General features: G+C 43.3%; 1 protein-coding gene across 1 annotated transcript in view; it reads left to right on the forward strand.

Annotated features, from left to right (window-relative positions):
• NOTCH2 (notch receptor 2) overlaps window positions 1-26271 on the forward strand; it is a 185005-nt gene that overhangs the window by 141023 nt on the left and 17711 nt on the right. The window contains exons 13-23 of the mRNA XM_066377289.1: window positions 3677-3869; window positions 6235-6380; window positions 7548-7661; window positions 10410-10529; window positions 11152-11304; window positions 14699-14927; window positions 15685-15886; window positions 17209-17362; window positions 20103-20287; window positions 21867-21999; window positions 24176-24412. Coding sequence (XP_066233386.1) covers window positions 3677-3869; window positions 6235-6380; window positions 7548-7661; window positions 10410-10529; window positions 11152-11304; window positions 14699-14927; window positions 15685-15886; window positions 17209-17362; window positions 20103-20287; window positions 21867-21999; window positions 24176-24412 — 1866 coding nt within the window. The remainder of the gene's footprint in view (window positions 1-3676; window positions 3870-6234; window positions 6381-7547; window positions 7662-10409; window positions 10530-11151; window positions 11305-14698; window positions 14928-15684; window positions 15887-17208; window positions 17363-20102; window positions 20288-21866; window positions 22000-24175; window positions 24413-26271) is intronic.

Raw genomic sequence — 26271 nt, forward strand, 5'->3', positions numbered from 1 at the left:
GAATAGCTAAACATAATTTTAGAAAATATTATTAGAAATTTTCCAATAATTTCTGGGTAGACAATACTGGAAATGTCCACACAAACTCTCAAAGCTATGTGATTTAAACACAGACTATGCCATTTTAAGCTGTAAATCATTGTTTGTATTTAGAAATCCAGTATCATCTGAAACAGGTGAAGTTTTGAAAGCTTCACAGTTTGCCAAAGCCTAGTGATTTTCAAATAACCTTTGAAAGGCTAACCATGAGTAACAAGTCTACTAGTATAGCTAATCATCATTACAGTACCATTATAAAACTATAGAAAACCACCAAAATACAAGAAAGAACATAACTATATTTTATAATGTCAATCTCTTATCATAGTTTCTAGTAAGTAATGACATGTATAACTGTCTATAAATTACTAACTTACAAATGTTGCATATGCATTTGCTTCTGGTTCCCTGTCCTTTAGCCAGCCCGGCAGTGGGCTGCACAGCATGTGCTACAGAGGGCACTGCTGAGAACAAGAAGTGAGGAGCACTGCCCTGTGGCAAAGGTGGTAGAAAATGAGTTCATGACTTTAGAGAGAGTTAAAGTATGATGGGGAATGCAGACTGCATACATAAGAAAGTGATTGGAAAAAGTATAAGCAATGTATATACATTCCAAAAATGCATAAATGATGGAAGAAAACAAATGTTTAGAATCAGGGTGGGGAAAAGGGCAAAAGGACCTGAATAGGTATTTTCCCAAAGAAGACATACAAATGGGAAAGGTGCTCAATTCACTAATTATCAGGGTAATGAACATCAAAACCACAACGAGATATCATGACACACCTGATAGTGTGGCATTATCAAAAGATAAGAGATAACAAATGTTGGCTAGGATGTGAAGAAAAGGGAACCCTGGTGCACTGTTGGTGAGAATGTAAAATAGACAGTCTTTATGGAAAACAGTATGGCGGTTCCTCAAAAAATTAAAAATAGCCCTGGCAGGTTGGCTCAGTGGTAGAGCGTCGGCCTGGCATGCAGGAGTCCCGGGTTCGATTCCCGGCCAGGGCACACAGGAGAAGCGCCCATCTGCTTCTCCACCCCTCCCCCTCTCCTTCCTCTCTGTCTCTCTCTTCCCCTCCCACAGCCAAGACTCCATTGGAGCAAAGTTGGCCCAGGCGCTGAGGATGGCTCTGTGGCCTCTGCCTCAGGGCTAGAGTGGCTCTGGTTGCAACAGAGCGACGCCCCAGATGGGCAGAGCATCGCCCCCTGGTGGGCGTGCCGGGTGGATCCCGGTCGGGCGCATGCGGGAGTCTGTCTGACTGCCTCCCCGTTTCCAACTTCAGAAAAATACCAAAAAAAAAAAAAAAATAGAACTGCCATATGATCCAGCAATTTCATTCTTGAGTATATCCAAAGGAATTGAAATCAGTATCTTGAAGTTATATCTGCACACCCATGTTTATTGGAGCATTATTTACAACAGCCAAGATATAGAAACAATTTAAGTGTCTTATCAATGGATGAAGGATGAAAAGGATGTGAGATACACACACACACACACACACACACACACACACACACGTATGTATCATACCTGAAGCTTATACAATGTTACATGTCAATTATATCTCAATAAAATAATTAATGGGACAAAACTGGATAGGGGAGTTTTATTATCCCCATTTAGCAAGTGAGGCAACTGAGAGATAGGGCTTATGCCCATGTTATCAGTTAGTGATCACACAGCTAGAACTATGAGTTCAGAAGGTAGGGACTTTTCTGATCATCTTTTTAGCCATTGTCTAAAACAATGTCTGGCACAGAAGAAACAGTAAGTGTTGCTCAATAAATGACTAGAACTCAAATATGGGACCTCTAACATCCAACAACAGACTCTTGAGTCTGAGCTATCCTGTGATTTCATTCATTGAACACTAATTAAACACAAACTGAGAAACATTGGTTAACTTCTCACCCAGTAGTTCCTGAGCCCAACAAGGTTCATAACCTTGTACTGGGCATTTCTGATGCTGCGTAGGAACTCCTGAGGTTTAGGATCTGGCTACGGAAGCAGCTGCCAGCCAGTTCACGTAGGAGACTGCACAAGGCTGCACTTAACTCTCTCAGAAATTGATTCTGGAAAGTTTTAAAAGCAAATGAAGAAAACTTGGAAAGAGTGGCTTCTGAGAAGATGCTTCCAAAAAAGGACAGAAAATGAAGGCTTTTCCCTCTCATTCTCCACTGCATTGCAGGCTGAACATAGCTCTGCAGTTGCAGAGTTCTGGTTCCTGTCTTGGTGCCATTGGCAAACATCTAAAAAATTTAGAGGTTGAGGCGAAGGAAGTCGTATTTTAAAATAAGTTATTAATAAAACACTTAAGGGGAATACAGCAACCACACCAGATTATAGGTCTTTACCAAAAGAACCACCAATCATGGTGTAGAGGGCAACGGAGGGTGAAAAAATGTTAATACCCATACTTTAAAGGAGTGTGTCTATTTCATTTGGAATTTCCTGCTCTAAATGCAGGGTTACTCTTTCTTAAATAAAAATGGAGTTTTTTTCTGAGTCAGAACATTGCAGTCTTTGAAATTTGTGAGTTCCTTTATAACAGTTACTTGTTGCCACTCATGTACAGAATTATGGATTATTTTAAACTTTTCTATTATTGTGGAATGTATAGTTAAATCTCAGTCAAAATGTAACAAAGCAAAACTCATAACTGGTATCTTTATTCAGCTTAATGTGATAAATATTAAGGTTGTAGCAGGTACCTGTTCAAAGTACTATCTTAGGTATGTTTTAGAGGAAGAACATGCTTCAATTTCGTAAGTTCTGAGCAGTTACATTATTCCATGATGATAACCTAGTAATTGTTTAGATTAGAGTTTTCTCAAAATGTAGTACATTTGAACCACCCGCATTATTTAAAATGTGGTTTGCTGGTCCCTACCTATCACAGTCCACGGTAATGGGACATAAGAATCTCCTTTAAAAATAAAAAGTACTTTAAGCAGCTCTTTTTGCATATTGAAGTTTGAGAACCACTGGTCTAGATTGAAAGACCCTAAATGATTTTCTGTTATCAGAAGACATTTTATATATATATATATATATATATATGTATGTATATATGTATGTATATATATATATAAAATATTCTTCCTGAGGCAGATAATTAATACAGCTCTACAAATGAAAGCAAAATAGTTTTTTTTAAACCAAATTAATCATTCAATTAATATTCAGTTTACTTAGCATTCTAGTTTATTGAGGTTTGCTGTACCTAGAAATGTGAGAGGTTGACTAACTGGAACCATGAATTTCCGATAAACCAGCTGAGGACAGTGATAAGATGAGTTTCTTTGAGACCACTCAGAGAAACGTCAAGTACTTTGGTGACTGATATTCTCTTTCTAAATCCTCAAGGCGTTTCCCCTTTCTAGGGTGCAGTGAAGAAGACATGTAGGTCAGAACACTACACACCATTCCAGCACTCTGTTAACTTTGCTTCTTTATCAAAAGACAGTGCTGCTTGCTTCTCCCTCTTGGCATGGAGTGCTTTCTGGTGTTGTATTTCTTAATGGTGTTGTTTGGTGCCTGTGCAGATGAAGATTCCAACACAGTGTCTTGGTTCTGTGTCTGTTCCCTAAGCATTTTGGATTTGACAAACACTGTCCCCCTTCTCTACAGGGCAGAGGTGTAACGTTGACATTGACGAGTGTGCCTCCAATCCCTGTCGCAAGGGTGCAACATGCATCAACAATGTGAACGGTTTCCGCTGTGTATGCCCCGAGGGGCCCCATCACCCCAGCTGCTACTCACAGGTGAACGAGTGCCTGAGCAGCCCCTGCATCCACGGAAACTGTACCGGGGGTCTCAGTGGGTGAGTAGCTGCTGTGCAGTAGTAGTTTCTGAGCAACCTGTGCAAGCCAGATGGGTTTAAGTTCTGGCCAGACCGTGTAGATGTCGGTCAGGGACTTGAGCTGAGATTTGGCTAAAGGTTTGGCAGTCTGTATCATAGTCTTCTGAATGATCCCTTCTTCCCTACCTCCAGGGACTGAGCAGGTGGAAAGCAAGGGGCAATGTCTTCCTCGTGTGGGTAGTCAGCACATGGGAGAAACCCATGGCAGGGTTATGAGTCTTTGGCAAGGGGCAATGTCTTCCTCGTGTGGGTAGTCAGCACATGGGAGAAACCCATGGCAGGGTTATGAGTCTTTGGCAAGGGGCAATGTCTTCCTCGTGTGGGTAGTCAGCACATGGGAGAAACCCATGGCAGGGTTATGAGTCTTTGGCAGTTGTGCTTTTAATATTTATTGCCAGATTGAGTTCTGAGGGAGGTTCTCTATGTCTTTCTCCTGCTTAAAGAAGCTCAATTCTGTTCTAATACATTACCAGTGTGTGCCTCTGAAGTAGAGGTGTACTCAGCTAGATTCAGACGGGGCCTGGCTAAAATGTTTGAGGTATGCAGGCCCTATAGAGTTAGTGATATGTTGGTACATAATTTTCTTTTTTTTCCAGTGAGAAAGAGAGAGAGAGAAAGACAGATAGGAAGGGAGAGAAATGAGAAGCGTCACTTTTTTTTTCTGTTTTGTATTTCTCAGAAACTGGAAACAGGGAGGCAGTCAGACAGACTCCCGCATGCGCTGATCAGGATCCACCCGGCACGCCCACCAGGGGGCGGTGCTCTGCCCATCTGGGGCATCGCCCTGTTTGTGACCAGAGCCATTTAACGCGTGAGGCAGAGGCCATGGAGCCATCCTCAGCACCCGGGCCAACTTGCTCCGGTGGAGCCTTGGCTGTAGGAGGGGAAGAGAGAGACAGAGAGGAAGGAGAGGGGGAGGGGTGGAGAAGCAGATGGGCGCTTCTCCTGTGTGTCTTGGCCGGGAATCGAACCTGGAACTCCTGCATGCCAGGCCAATGCTCTACCACTGAGCCAACCAGCCAGGGCCGAGAAGCATCACTTTAGTTGTTCATTGATTGCTTCTCATTCGTGCCTTGACTGGAAAGGCTGTGGCTGAACCAGAGGCCTTTGAGCTCAAGCCAGCGACCGTGGATGGGGTCATGTCTATAATCCCACACTCAAGCCAGTGTTCCACACTCGGGCTAGATGAACCCAGGCTCAAGCTGGTTTTGAACCTGGGACCTCAGCATCCCAGATTGACACCCTATCCACTGCACCACTGCTGATCAGGTATTAGGTAATTTTCTATAATCACAAAGTGTCACCTATAAAGTAGACCTATACTCTTGCTATGCTTGCCAGAGGACATGGCTCTGGATATTGCTTTATTTAAAAGAGGTGAAATAATGAAGAGTGTGTTTACAGGCAAATTGGAAATCAAGTTATTTTTTTCAGACGAATTTCATCTATTCCTGCTTCAGAGTAGCACAGCCTTCAAAGCATCCCAACCCATCCACATTTTTCCTAAAAAATCTCTACAAGGAGGCTGTCATCTCCTGCTACCACATCCTAAGTGCTAGTGATGTGCAAGTTGTGAGCAATGTCCATATATTTTAATCAACTTTAATTTTTTTATCCTTTTTCTGCTCAGTACCCTAAGTGCTTTCTGGGGAAGGGTTTCAAGTAAGAACAAAGCATATCTCAGACATCAGAAATCCAGGAGATCTTCATAGTGACTTAGAGTCTCTGATACTAATCTGCTTCCTGGGTTTCTGTTTTGTACCAGAAACAAATGATCCTAATGTTTGCTTTACTTTAGTTTTATATATAAGAAAACAACTGCAGATTTATCCATGTTGATGTGTATTTCAGATTGGTCTAATGCAGCGGTTCTCAACCTGTGGGTCGCGACCCCGGTGGGGGTCGAATGACCAAAACACAGGGGTCGCCTAAAGCCATCGGAAAATACATGTTTATTATACAATACATTTCCGATGGCTTTAGGCGACCCCTGTGTTTTGGTCGTTCAAACCCCGCCGGGGTCGTGACCCACAGGTTGAGAACCGCTGGTCTAATGTATTGTACCAACAATGCTCTTTACATATGAAAGCTCAGTATAATTAATTTCTCTAGCATCTTTGTGAACCAGGTAAACACCAGGAAGAAAGGTCATTTTACTCCAGATGGGCTCACATGCTTCACACCTTGTTCATAAGTCCCCAGAAGAGTAGAAATGAGATTAGCTTACCTTCATCTTCTGTCTCTCATTTCTTCACCAAATCCTATATTCAACTCTGACTCAATTGTGCATTCATCTCCCTTAGTAAAGAATTCTATCTTCTTTCAGATACAAGTGCCTCTGTGATGCAGGCTGGGTTGGCATCAACTGTGAAGTGGACAAAAATGAATGTCTTTCCAATCCATGTCAGAATGGAGGAACTTGTGACAACCTGGTGAATGGATACAGATGTACTTGTAAGAAGGGCTTTAAAGGTAAAGACAGAAGTGCATATTTCAGTCTCCCTGCTCTGCCTTCTTATATTACATGCTGCTAGGCTTACTTGCTTACTTCTTTCTTTCCTTTTTTCTATTCATTTGTACTACATACATAATTTAAGCACCTAATATTTATGAGGCACTTAGGAAATAAAAACATAAATAGATACAGATTCTTCTTCCAGCCTAGTGGAGAGGAGAGCTATTGAAACAATGCTATTGAAGGTGAGCACCTAGGATGCCACTTACATAACTTTGGATAGGTTCTAATTGTAAGCTTTTTGGTGCAGGTTCGATTCTATAATTCAAAAGAGATATTGGGAGTAGAATGAAAATACTGTCTCATTGTAATTTTGATAGCAGTAATATCATGGAAGCTTTCATGTGTTCAAACCTTCCAGCAAATTCTGTCATGTGCTGAGATACTCGTAGGCACATTGTTCCCTATGGCCTTCTGGAAAAAGGCATAATAGGGGCATATTGCACACAATTATTTTTGGAGTTGTCACTTGTATTTCTGCCATCAGTTTTCTCTTGGAAACTCATGAGAGAGAAATCTGTGGATAAGTCATTCATATTTGAACTGCTTTACTCACTTAGCATTGAATTCCCCACTCAAAACTTGTACCAGGCTGCTGTGAATCATCAGTATGTTTCAGAGTCCCTTTATTTGATGACTTGAAAATTTTCTGAAACCATATTTTAGTCATTAATTTACTGACATATTACATTACCTTTGCAAAGAAACTTACAGATTTAAAAGCACTTTTATTTCTTTATGTCACTGAGACTTGCTGATCAGTGAACAAAATAAGAATCAAAATGCACAATCCATAATTGGGTGGTTGTTGGCTAGCAAGCCCTTGGCACTCCCAGGTCATACTTTTGTTTTTTTACAGTCCTGTAGTTCCTCTGGTCTAAGGCTCTGAGCCAGTCCTTATTGAAGAAGCACAGGAGTATAGTGTAGGGTACTGTCCTGTCCCCACTAATGCTTCTTTGCTTTTTTTCCTTTTGTGGTGGGAGTAGATTTCATGTCTTGGATCAGGGGAAGGCAGCTTGGTTACTTCAGGAAGTACTACCACTGAGAGGAGTGCTTAGTGGTTCAGATCATGAGGCTAACAGGCAGTTTCAATGTGTTTGCTCTTTCTTCTTTCCTGCCCACAGGTTATAACTGTCAAGTGAATATCAATGAATGTGCTTCAAATCCATGCCTGAACCAAGGAACCTGCTTGGATGACATAAGTGGCTACACTTGCCGCTGTGTGCTGCCATACACAGGTGAGCCCTGTAGGCGCAGGGATAGAGGGGACGCTCGGGCCCGCCTTGTCATTCCAAACCTCTGTGTCGCAGAAACGGGGCCTGTGGGCCAGGAACGACACTCTGAGGACTCCCCCTGTCGCCCATCCTTCCCTCACTGCCCAGATCCTGAGCTCTGAGAAAGCTCTCTGGCCTCCCTCCATGCCAGTGCTGGGGAGACTTATTTGCCTTCTTTGCTCTTTAGGGTTGAACTGATGCATAGCGGATAGTTTAGTCCATTATGTGAATGGACCCCATGTCTCCATGGCCTGTGTTCTTAGTCTTAGTTTCAAAAATACCCTGCTACTTACTGTGAATTCACTGTGTGCCAGACACTTGACTTACTTTGAATTATTTACTCTGGTTCTCACAATAATTCTACAAATAGGATTTCCTGTCACCATTGTGTACATGAAGAAGCTGAGGCAAAGAGAGGATACTTGCAGAAGGTCACAGAGATAGGTGGTGGTCTTGATCCAAGTTCTGAATCCACAGCTTGTCCTCTTACCTGCCATTCTTCTCCTCACGTTCAGTGCAACTGTGTCTCATTCAGAGTGGTGTTGCCCCTGGATGGTGATCACATATGGAAGACGTGGGTGTGACTTCAGTTCATACCAGGCGATCTTTATTTCAGGTGCTATTTTAAGAGTGTGCTTGGACATTTCCGCTTTGTGTTCCCCTGCCTGTTACTGTTGTCTTGTGATTGGTTGTATTTGTGTGGCTTGTTTACCCCCTTGTCATCTATTTTCCTCGTCTCTGGGGAACAGAACAGAAACATGGATGACAGCTCTGCATGGTTGTCCAGTGTGCAGCATGCAGGCAAGAGCATGGCTGAGCCCTCCTGCCTGGGAGTCCTAGGCTGCTCATGGGAGTTGTGACCAGTGACTCTAAGCAGTGTAGAGTGGCGGAATGGCCAGGAGCATGATTCTGACCTGAAAGACTCCACACTGCACTGTTCCCTTTGCCCGGCTTTAGGAGAAATGTTCATCTAGGGCAGCAGTTCTCAACCTGTGGGTCGCAACCCACAGGTTGAGAACCGCTGATCTAGGGGAAGGCATTTGGCCAGCCTGGTTGATAAAATCAAGGTTAACCCTTGCTGTCCCCAGACAAAGACAGTCTCTACCCTGCCATTTCATAGTGACTGACCACATTTGTTGGTAGTGAGGAGATCATCTCACTGAAAACCATAAAGACAGAATTGACAGCTGTGGGGAGAAATTAGCAGGTGTCACTGTACTCAGCACATCATAGACGTACCTGAATGTGACATGTGTACAGTTCATCCTGAAATTATTTGTTTTCTTGCTATTCAGATATTGTAAGAATATTTGACTATATGCTGGCTGTTGGTTTTTCTTCCAATAAAAGGATTTACTATGTGTGAACTTGAGAAATTATATTAGACTGAAAGCCCACACAGGTACAATTTTAGTGCCGAGATTAGTGAAGGTTTCCATGTGTCACTGAGTTTGGCCAGCATGTGGGGAACGAAGCAGCAGGGTCTTCCCCTGTGAGCCACCAGTCTGACCACACACACTCAAGGCTGGCTGCAGATATTGGTGATCATTTGTAGTACCGTATTTCCCCATGTATAACACGCACCTTTTTTCAAAAAATTTGGGGTCTAAAAACTGGGTGCGTCTTATATAGTGGTTGTAGATTTTTACTTGCATTTCTCACTTTTTTTTCATTTCTCACTTTTTCATGCTTGTTTTTACACTCATTGTTGACGACTGTGATTCGTCATCAGACACAGATGAAGACAAGCTAATGGATGGGAGTTTTGACAGTGATGAGGAGTTGTATGATGAATAAAACTTGAGTTCAATAACTTTATGTAATATATCTTTTTCAAATGTTGGGCCCCAAAATTAAGATATATCTTATACATGAGAGCGTCTTATACATGGGGGGAATACGGTATTTCTTTTTCTTTCTGAATACAAAATTTTAGAATAAAATTTTAAATTGAGTTAATTATGACTTGACTTGAAAAACAACCTCATCTTCCTTGTAATAAGAGCATCTGGGTTTTTTTTTGCTAGAAGCCTATATTCTGCAAACTAAGGCAGAAAATAATGGGCAAATACCGATGTCATGTTGTTGATGTCAGTATGAGGAGACATGTTACTAGGCAGTCAGAATTATTTTTTTCTGCCTCTGGCCTCCTGATCAACCTCAGTGCCTTCTGGAGCAGGCCAGCAGAGGCTGTGAGGAACAGGAGGCCATGCTGTTGCTTCTTCCTGCTCACATGAAGGGGGACCTGTGTGGCTGAGCCTCTGAGTAAGCAGAGTCTTAGCTGTGGAGATGCAGAAACTGTCACTCCTGGTTGCTGCAGGGGGCCCAGTGCATGCAGGCTCTCGTGATAGTAACTAACATGAAGGTGGAGCAGCCCACCCGTTGTTGAGCACTCACTTTGTGCACCAGGCTCTGTGCTATAAGGACTTTGTAAGCATTTTCTCACTTAAGCCTCAAAAAGCCTAGGAGTCATGGGCCATCCTGATTCCCATTTTACTTCAGTGGGAGGCTCCCAGAAGAGAACTTGCCTGAGGCCATGCAGTTAGTAATCAAGTCAGAGCCAAGACTTGAAGGACCACAAGTGTCTCAGATTCCAAAGGTCTTAACCACTACTTAGACTTGCATTCAGAGAGCATCCTTTGGTATAGAATTTGGGGGAATTTCCATTTCCTTGGCCAGCTTTCTCTATAAACTCTGTCATTTGCTTTGCAGGCAAGAACTGTCAGACTGTGTTGGCCCCCTGTTCTCCAAACCCTTGTGAGAATGCTGCTGTTTGCAAAGAGGCACCGAATTTTGAGAGTTACACCTGCCTGTGTGCTCCTGGCTGGCAAGGTAACTACGCGAGAGGAGAGAAACCAAAAGGCTTTTTTTTAAAAGTAGTCAGGTCATCAGAATACATGGTAGGTCTGGGTCAGTGGTCGGCAAACGGCGGCTCGTGAGCCATACGTGGCTCTTTAGCCCCTTGAGTGTGGCTCTTCCACAAAATACCATGTGCGGGCGCTACCTCGATAAGGAATGTACCTACCTATATAGTTTAAGTTTAAAAAATTTGGCTCTCAAAAGAAATTTCAATCGTTGTACTGTTGATATTTGGCTGTTGACTAATGAGTTTGCTGATCACTGGTCTGGGTCTTTGTCCTGAACACAGGCCTTGTATAGGAGCTGCTAACTGGGATGATTTAGAAACTCTTTCCATTTTGCATGTCTGTGGCGTCCCCTAGTGGCTGGAAGACTCCAGCCTTTATCTGAAACCCTGATGTCCTACAGGGAAGTTTAGCACTGGGCAGCAATTTACTGGGGGCATAGAAGCCCTAAGGGACTTCTCAAAGCAGGGGACTGACCAGAATACCCATGGAGTAGCCCCATCTACCTCAACTGAAGCTCAGGTACCACGTAAATTTCTCTGGAAGTCAGCTTTTAAAGACTGGACCATTCATTGCTCCTGTGTTCCTAGGTCAGCGGTGCACCCTTGACATTGATGAGTGTGTCTCCAAGCCCTGCATGAACCAAGGTCTCTGCCATAACACCCAGGGCAGCTACATGTGCGAGTGTCCTCTGGGCTTCAGTGGAATGGACTGTGAGGAGGACATCGATGACTGCCTCGCCAGTGAGTATGCAGCCGCTCCGAAGCCCTGAGGGACAGAACAGCACACCGGGGGCACAGAGGAGCTCAGTGGAGGCCGCGGCCTCTTGTTGCCAATACTGGCCACCCCCATAGTTTATCATGTGTCTTTAATATTAGTATTTTTAAAATCTTGTTTTTGAAGATTTAGGAGTTAAAGCAACGGAATCTCTTTTAAGCATCCACATAATGGTTTACGTTGACAGCGTGTGGCAGTGCTATGATAGCTCTTTTCTAAGCAGAAATTGAGGTATAACTAACACTTAGTACACTGCCAATATTTTAAATGTATATATAATTCAGTGGGTTTTGATATATGACAACTGAAACTATCACTCAAGATAATGAATATATCCATCTTCCTAAAAGTGTTCTTATTTTTTGTAATTTAACCCCTTTTCTCTTCCCTGTTCCGGGCAATCCGGGCATCTACCTCTGTAGATTAGTTTGCATTTATTACAATTTTTATATATGGAATCCTATAATACAAACTATTTCTGCGGGGAGAGGGAATGTGACTTTCTCGTTCAGCATATTATTTGAGACTAATCCATGCTGTGTGTGTGAATAGTTCATTTCGTTTTATAACTGAGAAGTGTTTCGTTATTGGACATACAACTCACTAGTAGGACATTTATTAGCTTTTTTGCAGTCTGATGGTATTACAGATTAAGCTTCAATAAAAATCTGTGAATATGTGATTTTATTTCTCTTGATTAAATAGCTAGACTACAGATGACTAAATGAATTATGTAGTTAGTGTATATTTAACTTTTTACAAAGTTGTTTGTCAAAATACTTTCCAACGTGGTTGTACGATTTTCTCTTATAAGCATTGTATGAGAGTTCCACATAAATCACATCTTCAGGACCACTTGATTTGATCATTCATTTTAATTTAGCCATGCTGCTGGATGCATATAGCATTTTACAGTGGTTTTAACTTGCTTTCCTATATATTAATGAGGTTGAGTATCTTTCTTGTGCTTATTGGCCAGTTTTATATCTTACTTAGTGGAGTATCTATTCAAATCTGCCCGTTTCAAAAATTGATTCTCTTATTAAGTTTAAAAAGTTCTTTATATCCTAGATAAATATTCTGTCATATATTTGCATTACAACTATTTCCTGCCAACATATAGCTTCTGTTTAATTTTTTAAAGAGGAAGAGTTTATAATTTTGATAAAATTCAATATACCTATTGTTTACTTTCATAGCTCATGTTTCTTGTTTAATAAATCTTTGTCTGACCCACTGAGGTTTTATCTTCTTTGATTTCTTCTGAAAGTTTTATAACTTTTAGCATTGACATTTAGGTCCATAATCTATTTTGAGTTAATTTTTTACGTATACTGTAAGTTTTAAAGAGTAATTATGTTTTCTTGCTAAATTCACCATTCTAGATTAGTTTAGCTGCTAGTTTTAGAGTCCTATGATATTTTTTACAGAGATAATCATGTTAACTCTAAATAAATACAACCATAATACCTTTTATTTCTTTTGAAATCTATGTGCATTTATTTATTTATTTATTTATTTATTTATTTTGCGTTATTGCAATTTAGTGTGTTCTAGGTATAACTGATGGAGAAATTTAAGGAAGTGGGATCAAACCATTTGGATTCCTTTCCCACATTAATTAGTATGTCAGTCAAATTTTTCAGTATTTAAAATTTTTTTTCTATTTGAAGTAAAACTAGTAATGCTTACAATTAATTTAAAATAACTCAGTAAATTATGGTGAGTTTCCTAGAGGATACCATGGAAATTATGCTAGCTGTATACTGTGTCCTGTGAACCAGAAGGGATAATACAAGTTTTACAATTGCTGTCTATAGTAGAGATTACAGGTGAGCCCCAGAATTAAATGAGACTAATGGAAGAACAAGGTGTATTAAATATTCCTCTTATAAAATAGGAGTTCCATTACCTACCTGGTGTTTAGTTTTCTTTATATATTTATGGCCTATCTTTGCAATTATATTTTAAAGTCTTTTTTTTCTTTTTTTCTTTTTTTTTGAGACTGAGAGAATCAGAGAGAGGGACAGGTAGGTACAGACAGACAGGAAGGGAGTGAGATAAGAAACATCAGTTCTTTGTTGTGGCATATTAGTTGTTCATTTATTGCTTTCTCATATGTTCTTTGGCCAAGGGGCTACAGAAGACCTAGTGACCCGTTGCTCAAGCCAGCAACCCTGGGCTCAAGCCGGTGAGCCTTGCTCAGACCAGATGAGCCCACACTCAAGTTGGCAACCTCAGGGTTTTGATCCTGGGTCCTCTGTGTCTCAGTCCAACATTCTATCCACTGCACCACACCTGGTCAGGCTATATTTTAAAGTCTTTAAGAGCAAGGCTGCATCTCATTTTTCTTATTCTGATTTGAATGCCATCAAATTGTGGAGGATGGAGCCTGATGGTAGCTAAAAATTTGTTGATTAACTGATATGAGTATAAAATGTGTTCTGAGATTGAGCTATGTGATATTTAAAATTAAAAAACCTTTGTGCCCTGGCTGGCTAGCTCAGCAGTAGAGAGTCAGCCTGGCGTGTAGAAGTCCCAGGTTCGATTTCTGGTCAGGGCACACGAGAGGTGCCCATCTGCTTCTCTACCCTTCCCCCTCTACTTTCTCTCTACCTCTCTCTACCCCTCCTGCAGCCAAGGCTCCATTGGAGCAAAGTTGGCCCAGGCACTGAGGACGGCTCCATGGCCCCCGCTTCAGGCACTAGAATGGCTCTGGCCTCAATGGAGCAGCACCCCAGCTGGACAGAGCATCGCCCCCTGGTGGGCATGCCGGGTGGATCCTGGTTGGGTGCATGTGGGAGTCTGTGTGCCTTCCCGCCTCTCACTTCAGAAAAATACAAAAACAAAACAAAAAACTTTTGTTTCTTAATTCTACCCAAACCTAAAAATTAAAAGCAAAAAGAGAGGAAGAATGAAAGGCAGGAATGGCGGGAAAAGAAAAGAAAGACTGATGGATCAGCTCAGAGGCTGATTGATTTGTCCTGTCCCACTCACTCCCTGCCCCGTACAGCTTCAGAAAATCTTTATTGACTTTTCTGAGCTTCTGTGTGTTCGGGCACATGTTTGGTTTGTAAATGGCGGCAGGGGGTGCAAGTGTTATGACTCTTAATTTTGCAAAACTGTAGTGTCTGTCAAGTTCATTGCAGTTCAAACAGGGTAAGACTAGGGCAAGTAAGATTGCGTTCATGTTCATAAACGGAGGAGTCAGGGCAAAGAGTTAAGGAAAAGTTCACATGCAGGAAAGTCAGCATTGTTATAGCTCTTTGTGTGACTCATGTCAGGCCACTCACCATTATGAAACTAAGATTAAATTACTGCTGCTGTTCAGAGCTCTGATTCTTGTGTGTACTGACTCAGATCCTTGCCAGAATGGAGGCTCCTGTGTGGATGAAGTGAATACTTTCTCCTGCCTGTGCCTTCCGGGCTTCACTGGGGACAAGTGCCAGGCAGACTTGAATGAGTGTCTGAGCGAACCCTGTAAGAATGGAGGCATCTGCTCTGACTATGTCAACAGTTACACCTGTAAGTGCCAGGTGGGATTTGAAGGCATCCACTGTGAGAACAACATCGACGAGTGCACTGAGAGGTGAGCCGCCAGCACGCGGTGTCAGTGTCTTACGGGAAAGGTGCACAGGACTGGGACTGCAGGGCGGAGGAAGGCATCCCCTCGGGGCCAGGCCACAGGCAGCTTCTGCTGCCCAGTCCTGACTCCTATGGATGTGTAGTTAGCAGCTCCAAGGCCCAGGGTTGACAAGCCTAGTGGGATGGGTCATCATCTTATTCCCTGCTTAGGGAACAGAAAGAGCTATAATTCTGAACAAAAAACAAATTCTCCTCTTTTTCTTTTGTTCCTATTAGTTGACAATTTTAAAATTCCCATTTTTTTGCAGATTTGTCATCACTGTTTAATTTCTGGGAGGTCTTTTTTTTTTTTAAATATCAACAAATTTATTGTACTTCTCTTTCATAAAGAAATCTAGAGTCAAGAACCATCTAGTTAACACTTTTCTTTTAAATTAAATTGACTTAGGGATAAAATGAAATATGACGTAGAAAGACAGGGTAAAACCTGGAAACCTTCACTGTCTCAGGAAATCTCTCATAAACATAGCATTTTAGATACTTCTGTAAGCTTCTGGGCTGTGGAAAGGAAGCTGGGACTCAAGGCCAATGGGCAGCCAGTCTAGTTTGGGAAAAGGTAAAATTTACTGGATGTAGGAATTTGGGATGCCCAGGAGTATTTGCCTCTGTAGCATCTTAGATTCCAGGAACCTTGCTTTTTAAATAGCAGGTCAGAGGACCAGATGACATAGCTGATGGTGCTTTCCCTGTTTGCTTCTCAGCTCCTGTTTCAACGGTGGCACGTGTGTTGACGGGATTAACTCCTTCTCTTGCTTGTGTCCTGTGGGCTTCACCGGCCCATTCTGCCTCCATAAGATCAATGAGTGCAACTCACATCCGTGCCTGAACGAAGGAACATGTGTTGATGGCCTGGGGACCTACCGCTGCACCTGCCCTTTGGGCTACACTGGGAAAAACTGTCAGGTAATTAGATACCAGCCCACTCACTCTACTTCCTCAGACTACCGAAGTATTGTACCTATTTCTCTTCTAGGCAGAATAAGCCCATCCTCAAAGAGAAAATTTTAGATCTCAGGGATGTCCCTGAGATAAATCAGGTAGCTTCTTAATAGCTGATAGATTCCAAAATAGTGACACTGGCAGGACGATGAGAATGAGCAGGAGGAGGCCTGTTTTTACCAGGCTCACTGAGAACTGTGGGAAATATAATACATGTGGGAAGTAAGCTCATTGTTACATTGGAAAAGGAAAGGGGAAGAGAGAACAATCACAGTCCGATCGTTAAAGGTCAGATACAGTATCAAAGGGGATAATAAGTATGATGCCCTATCATGTAATATTCTCATCTTTTAAATTCAAATATGTAAATTTACACTTTTGTAGACTCTCAGGCTGGAAGGACCCCTCAGAACCAATAAGTCTAGGTTCTCATTTCCTGCAAGGAGAAACTGAGTGCCTGAGAGACAAAGTAACTCTTCCAAAGTTTCATATCAAACATTGTATCTAATTTTATGTTATTTTACCTCTTAAAACAAAGCTAAAGTGATAGAATTACAGAACTCTAAAGACTTTAGAAATGGCCAAGTTTAACTAGCCTTCCAGGTGCACTTGAGCAAGGCTTTGTCTGTGTTGGACATGCAACTCTTACCACCTCTGCATGTGAAACAGCTTTTGCCATTGTCTGCTCATTCTTGTGATGTGAGATTATAAATGATGGCGGAACACTCTGCCCTTCCGCATGGACCCCTTCTCTCACAAACGTGCCTTCCTCTCTGTATTGTAAACTTACCTTCTTCTCCCCAGAGACCAGGCCCCTCATGGGAACTGTGGAGAAAGGCGCCAGTCTGTGCACATTCTGCCTCATGTTGTTCATAAACCCAATTTTCTCCCCTCAGAATAAGCTGTTTGACAGTTTTAGGTTTATTCACAGACTTTTAAGTCCTTTACTCATCACCAGAGACAGATTTGCTCAAAACCCATGTGGCTTTCTCACACGGGGTTCCACAGAGAGTTATTTACCTGTCTGACAGCTTTGACTCTTGCTTCTAGCCCTACAGGGTGGCTTAAATTTCTATGGTATGGTAAGAACTTTTTAAATAGCAGAGCTAAGAGGAATTGGACTACATACAACGATTAGATTACGTGGGAACAGTGGATCTAGTTTAAGGCTTGTGTGAGGGCCTTTTAAAAAAATTAAGTGCTTTTCTTTAATTTCTTAAAATGCAGTGTAAATTCTCTTCTTCACTTTTTGTATGTGGATGTTGGTGTGTTTGCCTCTGCTCCAGACCCTGGTGAGCCTCTGCAGCCGGTCTCCATGTAAAAACAAAGGTACTTGTGTTCAGGAGAAAGCAGAGTCCTGGTGCCTGTGTCCGTCTGGGTGGGCTGGTGCTTACTGTGATGTGCCCAGTGTCTCCTGTGACGTAGCAGCCTCCCGCAAAGGTAAGACCCCCTCAGGCCTGAGGGTCAGTCTCTGAAGTACTGACTGGCCAGCAGCCTCATAGGACAGACAGTGTTATTGTGGGATGAGAGGGAAGGACAGACAGTGCTGGGGGGCACAGCTTTGGCTCTGGTCTGAGATGGAAGATGAAGGGGCAGAGGAAGAGGTTTAGAGATTCCAAAAAGCAATGTATTAGTGTACCTCTTCTTCTTTATCTGTTCATCTATCAGTGGACACCTAGCTTGCTTCCATATCCTGGCAGTTGTAAATAATTCAGTGATGAATGGAGGAGTCACATATCTTTTCAAATTAGTGTTTTTCTTTGGATAAATACCCAGAAGTGGAATTGCTAGATCATATGGCAGTTCCATTTTTAATTTTTTGAGGAGCCTCCATGCTGTTTCTCCATAGTTGCTACGTCAGTTTACAGTCCTACCAAGAGGACAAGAGGGTTCTCTTTTCTCCATGTCCTCACCAGCACTTGTTATTGGTTGACTTTCTGATAATAGCTGTTCTGACAGGTGTGAGGTGATATCTCACTGATTTTGATTTGCATTTTCCTGATGATTAGTGATATTGAACATCTTTTCATATATCTGTTGGCTATCTATATGTCTTCTTTGAAGAAATGTCTTTTCAGGTGCTCTACCCATTATAAAAATTGAAATGTTTTGGGTTTTTTTATGTTGAGCTATATGAATTCTTTCTATATTTTGGATATTAACTCTGTATCAGATATATGATTTGCAAGTATCTTCTCCCATTCAATAGGTTGTCCTTTCGGTCTGTTAATGGCTTCCTTCTCTGTGCAGAAGCTTTTTAGTTTGCTAAAGTTTCATTTGTTTATTTTTGTTGCCCTTGCCGAAGGAAATATATATTAAAAAATATTAAGACCAATGCTGTTGAGTTTACTGTCTATGTTTTTCTCTAGGAGTTTTATAGTATCAGTTTTACATTTAAATTTTTAATCCATTTTGAGTTTATTTTTGTTTATGATATAAAAAAAGTGGCTGATTTTAGCCCCTGGCTAAGTGATAGCATCATCCCAGCACTCCAAGGTCACGAGTTCAATCCCCAGTCAGGGCACACATGACATGTAACCAGTGAGTACACAACTAAGAGGAATGAGTCGATACCTCGATACCTCCCCCCCCTCTTCCCCCCTCCTTCCTCTTTCTTAAATCAATGGAAAGCGGTAGAGCTTCACTTTTTCCATGTATCTGTTCAGCTTTCCCAATAGCATTTATTGAAGAGACTTTTTTCCATTGTACATTCTATCATAGATGATACATAAAGAAGATGTGGTATATATTCAAGGAAATATTACTCAACCATAAAAAAGTGAAATCTTGCCATTTGTGACAACATAGATGTCTAGAGGATATTATGCTAAGTGGAATAAGTCAGAGAAAGGCAAATATCAGATGGTTTCACTTATATGTGAAATCTAAAAAAAAAAACCCAGAAAAGACTCAGATACAAAGAACAAACTGATGGTTGTCAGAGGAGAGGGGTTGAGGGAATGGGTTAAAAACATGAAGGGGTAATAGTGAAACTAAGAGACATTGATAAGAGTGTGGTGGTTACGGGGGGGAGGGGGGAATGGGAGAGGGAAAGGGGGTGGGGAGGGGCACAAAGAAAATAAGATAGAAGGTGACAGAGGACAATCTGACTTTGGGTGGTGGGTATGCAACATAATTGAACGACAAGATAACCTGGACTTGTTATCTTTGAATATATGTATCCTGATTTATTGATGTCACCCCATTAAAAAAATAAAATTATTATAAAAAAAAAAAAAAGATATTTTGAGAGACTCGTATTAAAATAAAAGAGTTTACATTAAAAAAAAAACAAAAAACAAAAAACAAAAAAAAAAAACATGAAGGGGCCCTGGCCGGTTGGCTCAGCGGTAGAGCGTCGGCCTGGCGTGTGGGGGACCTGGGTTCGATTCCCGGCCAGGGCACATAGGAGAAGCGCCCATTTGCTTCTCCACCCCCCCCCCCTTCCTCTCTGTCTCTCTCTTCCCCTCCCGCAGCCAAGGCTCCATTGGAGCAAAGATGGCCCGGGCGCTGGGGATGGCTCCTTGGCCTCTGCCCCAGGCGCTAGAGTGGCTCTGGTCGCGGCAGAGCGACGCCCCGGAGGTGCAGAGCATCGCCCCCTGGTGGGCAGAGCGTCGCCCCTGGTGGGCGTGCCGGGTGGATCCCAGTCGGGCGCATGCGGGAGTCTGTCTGACTGTCTCTCCCCGTTTCCAGCTTCAGAAAACGAAAAAAAAAAAAAAAAAAAAAATGAAGGGAATTAAGGAGTACAATCTTTCAGTTATAAAATAAATAAGTCATGAGGATGTAATGTACAGCATAGGAAATACTGTTAATAATACCATAAAACTTTGTGTGGTGACAGAAGGTTACTAAACTTATCATGGTGATCACTTTTTAAGATATATAAATGTCAAATTATGATGACGTTGTACACCTAAAACTAATACAACATTGTATGTGAAAAAAAAAAAACATTGTATGTGGACTATAATAAAAATGAGAAATATATTTTAAATGAAACAAAGGTATATTCCACTTTTAGGGCTTATTTCCAATACATGTCTGGTGTTGAGGGTCATGAATTAGACAAGAATCAAAATTAGTTGTGTCAGCTGGCTTGATGAGTTTGCTCATTAGTTGGTCTGAACCTGACATGTCATGTGCTCTTCTGTGACGTTTTCTCCTTCATGGGGTTTCCCAGGGCTTCCCATTGATCGCTTGTGCCAGCACTCAGGCGTCTGTATCAATGCTGGCAACTCACACCACTGCCAGTGCCCCTTGGGCTACACAGGGAGCTACTGTGAGGAGCAGCTGGACGAATGCTCACCCAACCCCTGCCAGCACGGAGCCACCTGCAGTGACTTCATTGGTGGATACAGATGTGAGGTAAGATAAGTCAGCGCCCCTCGGAGACCTCCTAGGAGATGGCGACACTATTGTGAACGCTAGCATGTTGAATTTAGCTGCTTCTGTCTTATTTTTACAAGTGTATACAATTTTTTAACCAGTCCCCGTTGTAGTATGTACTCATCACTGTCTCTTTCAGTCCCCTGTGCAGTAAGTTAACGTAGCTCTGGTAAGATACTCCCATAGAGTTCTGGAACGATCTCACTTCCACAGCACTGCCTCCAGGATTCAGAGCCAGAATTACTGCCTGGGCACACTCACAGGCCGACCCAGCCCCGTGGCCCCGGCGGTGCCCTGAACAGCAGGTAAACAGGAGAAGCCACTGTGAGGAGTGTCCCTTTGATGATGCCATCTTTGTATCCAGTCTGAGCAGTCAACTAATAATTCTTTCAAAAAAATGTTGCTCAGACTGTTCCGGGTGGCATTATACTGTTATATTGTATATTTGAGGAATTGTGTGTCTTTTAAGGGACATCTCACTGTCTAAATGTCAGGGCTGAAAATGGTTTCAGCAAGATGTTACACAGTACCAGAGTCATGAATTTGATACCAAGGCAGGCCACTAAGCACAACGAGAAAAGCTTTACTTCTCCACCTCTGGTGCATGAGCCACAGGTGGCCTCTGCATTTGCCCCCAGATGTTTATTTTTTTCATAGCAGGCGGGGCGCGTTAGCTCAGAGGCTACCAGTGCTGAACTCAGAACTTTACACATCCTTTTGTTTTAAACGTAGCTGTAATAAGCAGATTTTTAGGCATTTTGGGCCTACCTGCTTTGTGTATTCTGCAAAACAGCACCCAGTATCTGCTAGCTGTAGCTAAGCCCAAGAACATAAGACCCCAAGCACTGCTGCCCTTCAAAGCTGTCCGACCTAGAGACTTTGGCCTGGCTGCTGTGTGACATCACCAAACATGTTAATCCCTCTCAGTTACCCCTTCCCTTCTCTTCTTATCCTCCTTCCCCATTCGGGTGATCGTGTGCTATGGAGGACTTCCTCTGCATTGACACCTGTCACAGCATTGCCCAAATAAAGCCACCTTGTGGTCAGTATCTTTTTTTCTCGATCAGCCCTGAAATCCCACATCTTGCTTTCCCACCTCCCTTCCCTCACCCCAGTTGCAGCCTGTCTCAACGTGCATGCGGTTCCCTGGTCCTAGAGATGAACAAATGCAGGGTCTTTACTGAGACCCACACAGACTGCTTGACTCAGTGCTAGCGTCCTCCTCACATCCAAAGGAACGTGTGTATTGAAGGTGGGACAGCCTGCACACAGGAGGGACAGAAGTTTTGCCCAGGGGCCTTAGCTGAACTATCCCTTGATATTCGGTCCTTGCCTTTTCTTTAACATGGCTTTTTCAGCAGGGAGAAGTACATGCTGGTAAGCTGCTGTTGGCACGCACAGGGTGACTACTGGGAGTGTGACGATGTTGGAGAAATATACAAGAGCTGGGGGAGCTTGCGGGACAGAGGGTCACAGTAACGTTCCTGATCTCATTCGCTCTCATGGCCTGTTTCCAGCGATGGTCCAGTAGTTCTTGTCTTTCTGTTTGCTCCGGCAGTGCTCCCCAGGATATCAGGGTGTCAATTGCGAGTATGAAGTGGATGAGTGCCAGAATCAGCCGTGCCAGAATGGAGGCACCTGCATTGACCTGGTGAACCATTTCAAGTGCTCCTGCCCACCAGGCACTCGGGGTATGACATCAGCCTTACCTGTTCTCCATCCAGGGAAGTCTCTAAGTTATAAAACCAATTTTACTGTTGAGATTTTGGTTTTGGTTTTTTTTGTTTATTTGTTTGTTTGTTTTTCTGAAGCTGGAAACGGGGAGGCAGTCAGACAGACTCCCACATGCGCCCGACCGGGATCCACCCAGCACGCCCACCAGGGGGGCGTCGCTCTGTCGCGACCAGAGCCACTTTAGTGCCCAGGGCAGAGGCCAAGGAGCCATCCCCAGCGCCCGGGCCATCTTTTGCTCCAATGGAGCCTTGGCTGCGGGAGGGGAAGAGAGAGACAGAGAGGAAGGAGAGGGGGAGGGGTGGAGAAGCAGATGGGCGCCTCTCCTGTGTGCCCTGGCCGGGAATCGAACCCGGGACTTCCGCACGCCAGGCCGACGCTCTACCACTGAGCCAACCGGCCAGGGCCTGGGTTTTTTTTATAATCAGACATTTAGTCCTAAACTTTGGTAACTCAGCCATTTCATTCTCTCATTTATTGCCTGGCTCTGAAGTTCTGACTGGTGTTTTTAGTGCTGTTTGGATCACGTTGACATCTTATGTTCCATGAAACAGAATGTGGAAATGTATAATGTTGCAACAAAATTAGCCTGGTTAGCAAGATCTCTTGGAGTTTCAAGGAAAAACCACCAGTGGCCTCTTGAATAAATTCACATTTACCAGCTTATGTATTTTTTTAAATTTACCAAGTCTTGCCTCCCTAAGGTGGAAAAATAAATGGATGAATATATTTGCCTGGTTTCATCAACCCAAGGAGGAGCCTGACAGCCTTACTGTAGCTAAGGGTTGCAGTGAGGCCTGGTGAGACACAGTCCTGGACTGTGGACGGTGGAGCCGTCATTCTGCTATGGCCTCTGTCTCCTGCAAGGAGCTCAAAGTATTGTTTGTTAAAAGAGATGTAGTAGGCCTGTATCCTTGGTCTGATGGCTCAGTGGATAGAGTGTCAGCCCGGTGTACAGACATCCTGAGTTTGATTCCCCATCAGGGCACACAGATGAAGCAACCATCTGCTTCTCTTCCCCTCTACCTCCCCATTCTCTTTCTCTCTTCCCCTCCTGCAGCCAGTGGCTCGGTTGATTCGAGCATCAGCCCCAGACAGGGTTGCTGGACGGATCCCGGCGCATTCAGGAGACTGTTATCTCCCCTCCTCTCACTTTAAAAAAAAAAAAAAGAAGAAGAAGAGATGTAGTTATAATGGTACCTGTTCTAACAGCGTGTAGGGGGAAAATGTAAGAGGCCGTCCACAGTGGTGGGAAACTCATCTCAATGTTAAAGAGAATGTCAAGGAAGTATTTATACTTACTTAGACCTTTGTGTCAGTAAATCTTTCCTTGAGTTCAGAGTTTGGCTAAATTAAAATAGAATAGTACCCAAGTAGTAGGCTGGTTATGAGCAGTGGGTTTAAAGCGGAAAGAAAACTAAGAAGAAACAAACCTCTAAACATTTAAAGATTTGTCCCATGAATAGGAGAGTTGTTCTCTGCACTAGAAATCAATAGTTGAAACAAAAGTAGAAGTCACCTTTGATTATTAGTTTATTCCTTTGAATATAAGTATATTGTTTCGAGGACTAGCTAAGATTCTGGTAATAACAACTTAATCCTCAAATATCCATAGTTTAACACAACAATGGTTTTGTTTTTTGTTTGTTTTGTTTTGGTCACTCAAATTCCTGAGTGTGTTGGGTTGCTTCTCTGTGAATTTTAGAAGTGTAGTTTGAAATACTTGGCCTTCATGGCCTCCTCAGTAGAGGCAGAGAAGCAGACTTATAGGGTTGTATAGCAGTCTGGAAGTGTATACAGCCTGGCTGCAGTATCAGAAGAGAAACAGTGTGTTGTGCGGCCCATAGCCTCACGTCCGCCATCACAACTGCTCATAGTAAGACGTTGGCCAGAATTAGTAAAATGATCTCACCCTGACTCCAGGGGAGACTGGGAAATGTGGGAGAGTACATGGGTGTTCACTGAATAGTTAATCAGTGCTAGACCATGAACTTGGTATTAATTAGAGATAGTTTTAGGATAGACCTTTTCTTTTTTATTAAGTGATGAATTTTGAAAGTGCCAGCATGGGGGACTGTCCTTGCTGGCAAGCAGTGTTCTAAGCACTATCCTAACTGTCTCTCCTCTTTCTTCCAGGCCTGCTTTGTGAAGAGAACATTGATGACTGTGCCAGGGGGCCCCATTGCCTTAACGGTGGTCAGTGCGTGGATAAGATTGGGGGCTACAGCTGTCGCTGCCTGCCTGGCTTTGCTGGAGAGCGATGTGAGGGGGACATCAATGAGTGCCTCTCCAGCCCCTGCAGCTCCGAGGGCAGCCTGGACTGCGTGCAGCTCACCAATGACTACCTGTGCGTCTGCCGCAGCACCTTCACTGGTGAGCGCCGCCAGAGGCTCTGGCCCAGCATGCAGGCATGTCTCCTGAGGAGGATGGGCCTCTGTGACCCTGCCCAGACCTGAGGGACGCTTGTCTTCTGCAGGAAACACTAGCCCAGCTTCGTGCAAGGGCCCTGTTGTTTTCTTACATCTGTGCTCCACAGATGTTTTAATCAGTCTCAGCCAGCCAGCCACAGAACTCTTTTCATCTGAGCAAAATAGCATTCTGTTTTCTTTGTATTTCTGCTTTATGTATGTATATACATTATAAATGGGTGGGCAAAGGTAAGTTTATAGTTAAAAGTATGTGAAAGTTGATTCTTATATTATTAATTACTGTGTTGTTTTTCATACTAACTGTAAGCCTACTTTTGCCAACCTCTACATGTGTATGTGTGTGTCTACCATATATACACATATACATACATGCATATAAAATCAATGGATAGCAAAAGAATGTTGGGAGTAGTTGAGCAAAATAACATTTTTAAATTGTGGTAAAATACACATAGCAGTGTTGACCATCTTAACCATGTTCAAGTGTACCGTTCAGTGCTACTGATCACACCCACAGTGTCGTGCTACCGTCACCACCAGCCAGCCACAGGACTCTTCATCTGAGCAAAGGAGTGATTGGTTTTCAGGACCCTTACCTCTAACTCTGGCTTCATCACGCTGCCTTCATTTGGCATGTAATGACTTGAGTTACTGTACTCACTGCCACTGTGACCTTTTCATCTCTGGGACGCAGAGAGGTGGAGGGTCTTCCGGGACCCTAGCAGAAGTGATCCACACTGCGGTGCACTGAGCCCAGTCAGTGGATGGGGTCATGCACTGGGAAGCTGCTGCAGTCACCCGGGTGACCTGTAATGCTAAGACTTCTCTCAAGCTCTTATTTATTTTCATCACAGAGCATGAAGATAATCGGAATAGGGACTTTGTCATAGGCACTCACTAGTTACTTCTGGAAAAGGGCAGTTTGGTGACTTTGGAGACTAAAATAGTTGTTTGTGTCTCAAGGTGGCAGTATCATCAGAGACTCCATTTAGAAGTCTGTTTTGTGTTCCTGGGGTCATTTCCCTTCTTACCCTGTGGGGTACCTTTGGGAGTCAAACAGGCTGAGTGGTCTCCTTGCTAATAATTCGGCGAGTTGGCCTAGGCTGCATTTTGAGACCATCTCTAGACTTCCTCTCTTCCAATTTGAAGATACGTTACCTTTAAGAACTTTGGGATTTTATAAAGAATGGGGAGGATTTTGCCATATGAAGGATGCCTGGCTGCAGTATCAGAAGAGAAACAGTGTGTTGTGTGCGTCATACCCACTGAGGTCGCACTGGGCAGGAGAGTGAACATCTGCCCACCGCCTCACGTCCGCCACGGTGTGCTGGGGGCATCAGGGTGGCCAGCTGCCTCTGCTCCTTCGCTGTACTGAGGCATCCTTTCTCTGCGGCAGTGACGGGCACTGACAAGGAAAGGGGGAAACAGATGAGCAAGGAATGGAGACTGCCTTGAGTCAGGGGGCCGGGAAGTGGTGTTCATGCATTTCCCCCGCTTGTGACTGGAGCTCGCTGACTGGAATGATTGTGGGGTGCTGTTGATGAGATGAGCATTGAGAGACCTTGGTCCCAGAGCCCGTCTTCATGCAGTGGCTACTCTTGGGTGATGGCTGCTGCTGTGATTTGAAGAGGAGAACACCTGTGATTTATGGCTTTTCATTCTACTTGGCCAGAATGATTACTACTCGAATTTCCTTTGTAAAGCCACCTCTTCCCTTCTACGTGACTGCGGGGCAAACGGTGCCTGTCTCCTGCTCTTTGCCAGGTGGCCCGGCCTCCCCAGGCCTCCCCAGGATCCAGATGC

The sequence above is a fragment of the Saccopteryx leptura genome, chromosome 3 (assembly GCF_036850995.1).
Source record: "Saccopteryx leptura isolate mSacLep1 chromosome 3, mSacLep1_pri_phased_curated, whole genome shotgun sequence".
Lineage (NCBI taxonomy): Eukaryota > Metazoa > Chordata > Mammalia > Chiroptera > Emballonuridae > Saccopteryx > Saccopteryx leptura.